Source organism: Myotis davidii, unplaced genomic scaffold (genome assembly GCF_000327345.1).
Source record: "Myotis davidii unplaced genomic scaffold, ASM32734v1 scaffold3578, whole genome shotgun sequence".
NCBI classification, from domain to species: Eukaryota; Metazoa; Chordata; class Mammalia; order Chiroptera; family Vespertilionidae; genus Myotis; species Myotis davidii.
The window spans coordinates 671,382-675,141 of NW_006289094.1; the positions used below are offsets into that span (position 1 = coordinate 671,382).

Genomic DNA, 3,760 nt, shown 5'->3' on the forward strand with positions numbered 1-3,760 from the left:
TTTGGGGGTCTGGATCTGGCCAAGTGGGTAAAGGCTGAGGCTGGTCAGAGTTGAGCCTCTGCTGCCCGCGCCCCAGGCTGAGTGCCACATGCGGCCAGGCCGGGTGACTCATGGACCAGGGCAGGCTGTTGGGAAACAACCGGGCAGAGGGCAGAGGGCAGGTCCAGCCCCAGTTGGCAGCCCCACTGTCTGTCTTCCCAGGGGGGGTGGCCTGCCTCTCTCTTCAGGGGCAGGTGGCAAAAGTCCCAACTGTGGACCGGGCCCCCTGCTGGACACTGGGATTCCTCCAGGGTGGAGGGGATGCCACTAATCGGTGTGCCCAGAGACACTGGCATGGAGCCATGGGGAGGTGCTAAGTCCGGGAGTGCTGGCCCCTGACCCGTGGCCCTGTGCCCCAGGCGAGGCCGGTGCCAACATCATCGAGGTGTCTAAGGAGGCCCGGAAGCGGTTCCTGGGCCCGCTGCACCCCTCCTTCAACCTGGTGAAGACCATCCGCAGCTGCCTGATGAAGACCCTGCCCGCCGACAGCCACGAGCGCGCCAGCGGGCGCCTGGGCATCTCCCTGACCCGCGTCTCGGACGGCGAGAACGTCATCATCTACCACTTCAGCTCCAAGGAGGAACTCATCCAGGTGGGCCCTGCAGGGGTCACCCGGGCACCGCCGCCCCGAAGCCCCGCTCACCGCCCGCTCTGTCCTCCCGCAGGCCAACGTCTGCAGCACCTTCATCCCCGTGTACTGCGGCCTCATCCCGCCCACCCTCCAGGGCGTAGTAAGTGCATGTGGGTGCCTTTTCTGGGTGACGAGACCTGCCGGGCGCTGAGGGACGAGGGTGAGGAGGAAGCTGTCCCCCAGCCCCTCGCTCCTGCCAGTCCCTGTTGCCTCACTTCCCCGGAGTTACTCAAGAGCCAGGCCAGCCCGTGGCCACTTACACTTCCTGTAACTGCGCCCCGCCCCCCGCCCCAATGTCTGGCTATTTCTCAGCACCCAGGGCGGCCGTGGCCGGTGCCTAGTGTGTGAAAGGCTCAAATGAAACAGCCACTGGGAGGGGCCCGTGGGGCAGCCAGCCACTCTGCCGGCCCCTCACCGTGTGACCGTGTGTCCCTGCCCCTCAGCGCTATGTGGACGGTGGCATCTCAGACAACCTGCCGCTCTATGAGCTCAAGAACACCATCACCGTGTCCCCCTTCTCGGGCGAGAGTGACATCTGCCCGCAGGACAGCTCCACCAACATCCACGAGCTCCGGGTGACCAACACCAGCATCCAGTTCAACCTGCGCAACCTTTACCGCCTCTCCAAGGCCCTGTTCCCGCCCGAGCCCATGGTGAGCTGCCTGGTTTCGCCTCCTCCCCTAGTCCTGGTCCTGGGGAGAAAGCTGCCCCTCTGACCACTCCTGAGTGACAGGACGGGGGGCCGGGACAGCCCCTGCTGAGGGCTGGGAAAGAAGCCTGTGGTCTGCAGGACCTCTCCACGGGGGCGGCCTCTCCAGCCTGGATCTGTCCCGGGTCCTGGATCCCTTAGCTTGTGGTGGGGAGGGGTGGGGTTTGCAGGGACCCCAGGGACAGACGGGGTGTGTCTGACTTCCTGCTCCCACTTCCCTGCCCTCAGGTGCTGCGAGAGATGTGCAAGCAGGGCTACCGGGACGGCCTGCGCTTCCTGCGGAGGAATGGTGTGTGGGGCCGGGCCCTTGGGGCGGGGGGCTCTGCACCATGGCCCCCTCCGCTGAGCTGACCACATGTTTGGTCCTCCCCACCCAGGCCTCCTGGATAGGCCCAATCCCCTGCTGGCACTGCCCCCTGCCAAGCCCCCTGTCCACCAGGATGAGGACCAGGAGAAAGCTGTGATGGTAGTGGAGAGGGCTCTCGTGGAGGACCACATCCTGGAACATCTGCCTGCACGGCTCAATGAGGGTGCGTGGGGGGGCACGGCTCAGTGAGGGTGCGTGGGGGGGCACGGCTCAGTGAGGGTGCGTGGGGGGGCACGGCTCAGTGAGGGTGTGTGGGGGGCACGGCTCAGTGCGGGTGGAGGGCCATGCGGAGGGTGGTGGAGCAGAGCAGGGCTGTCCCCACCTCCCCCACTGGTGGTCAGCCTCCCTCTTGCTCCCCCCAAGCCCTGCTGGAGGCCTGCATGGAGCCCAAAGACCTGCTGACCACACTCTCCAACATGCTGCCCGTGCGCCTGGCCACAGCTATGATGATGCCCTACACTCTGCCCCTGGAGAGCGCTGTGTCCTTCACCATCCGGTACAGGAGGGGGGCGGGCAGGAGAGGAGCCTGGACCAAACTTGGGTACCATTCCTGGGGGTGGTCACCCTGGGGAAGAGGCAGCTGGTAGGGGGAGGATAGAGATGTCAGGGCCAAGGGTGGGGCGTGGGCAAGGGACAGGCCCTGACCCTGAGGCCGTGCCTCCCACCCGCCCAGCTTGCTGGAGTGGCTGCCCGACGTGCCCGAGGACATCCGGTGGATGAGGGAGCAGACGGGCAGCATCTGCCAGTACCTGGTGATGCGTGCCAAGAGGAAGCTGGGCAGCCGCCTGCCCTCCAGGTAAGCAGTGGCTGCTGTGCTCACGGGGGCCACAGCCTCACTGTAATGGCCAGCTGAGTGCCTGGCTCCCGCCTTCCCAGCCCCCCGGGTCCCAGTGCTGAGGGCCAGGCCCTCCAGCTTCCCTGCCCCATGAGGCGGGGCCCTGGGGTCATCTGAGACCCCCTCCCGCCTCCCTCCATGCCTGGGGGAGGGGGAGATGGGCCTCACAGCTGGGAGAAGGGACTTGGCTGTCAGCTCCTCCACAAACCACTCACTTGCTGCACTGAGGAGGCGGGGTGTGCAGCGCCCCTCCCCTCGCCACAGAGGGCCCCTCACCTGTGCCTTAACATCCACTCCCGGCCCGCCCTAGGGCAAGGCAGGGGCCTGGTGGTCTGGGCAGTATTACTCCCTAGAACTTTGCACCTGCTCCTCCCTCCGCGTTTTTCACTGGAGAATGCTGAAGACTGTGTGAAGAATTATTTATTTTCGCTGAAGCAGATGTAATAAAGGCCACAGCTCAGCCCCTGCGTCCTCCTTGTATGTGACCCCCTCTAGCTGACCAGTGTGGGTACAGCTTCCATCCCGGCTTCCAAGGGTCCCTTCTGCTGAGGCCAGCATTCCGGCCTGGGCCCCCCTGGGCTGCAGCCCACTCCTCACATCCATTTGCCCCCCTTTGCCCTGAGGCCTGCTGGCTGACCCCTGGGCGCAGCTTCCCAAGGGCCAGTGGAAATATTTGAGACCAAGATCCTCGCTGAATAAAAAACAAAGACGTGTTTACAAAAGGTGGTGTCTGCACCTCCACTCTGGTGACGGGGTGGGGGCCGCGGAGGGTGGGGTTCCCCCGGAGCAGGGCTTTGTGTGCGGGCTGGGCCTGCCTTGTCGTCGGAAGCCTTGCTGGCCACGTGCACACATGTTCCTGCTCCCCTGAACCCCTCCTCATCCTCAGGGGCCCAGGCTCCTGCCAGTACACAGGAGGGGCCTGGGATAGGGTGAGGTCTGAGCTGGAGGGGCCGGACCTGTTCTGGGAGAGACATGGTTTCCTGAAAGTCCCCTCGGCTCGGGGCAGTGGGGGAACTCCGCCAGCCCTCCCCGATGACCAGGAGCCCAGGGGGTGAGGGTGCGGGGACAGCCTGGTGTTTGGCTAACGTTCCAGTCGGTGGTGGGGCTGCAAGACTGGGCGAGCCGGCTGGGCAGGTCCCGGGCGCTCCGTGTGCCAGGGGCCGCCCCCCCTCTGTCTCA

The 3,760-nt window shown here is 65.6% G+C and overlaps 1 protein-coding gene across 1 annotated transcript in view; it reads left to right on the plus strand.

Moving 5' to 3' along the window:
• Positions 1 to 310: 310 nt before the first annotated feature.
• Positions 311 to 3,760, plus strand: part of PNPLA2 (patatin like phospholipase domain containing 2) — a gene marked incomplete at its 5' end in the record, with an annotated part of 16,026 nt that continues 12,576 nt past the window's right edge. Inside the window, 7 exons of the mRNA XM_015562401.1 lie at positions 311 to 631; positions 705 to 770; positions 1,114 to 1,323; positions 1,608 to 1,668; positions 1,757 to 1,909; positions 2,110 to 2,242; positions 2,420 to 2,542. Coding sequence (XP_015417887.1) covers positions 311 to 631; positions 705 to 770; positions 1,114 to 1,323; positions 1,608 to 1,668; positions 1,757 to 1,909; positions 2,110 to 2,242; positions 2,420 to 2,542 — 1,067 coding nt within the window. The remainder of the gene's footprint in view (positions 632 to 704; positions 771 to 1,113; positions 1,324 to 1,607; positions 1,669 to 1,756; positions 1,910 to 2,109; positions 2,243 to 2,419; positions 2,543 to 3,760) is intronic.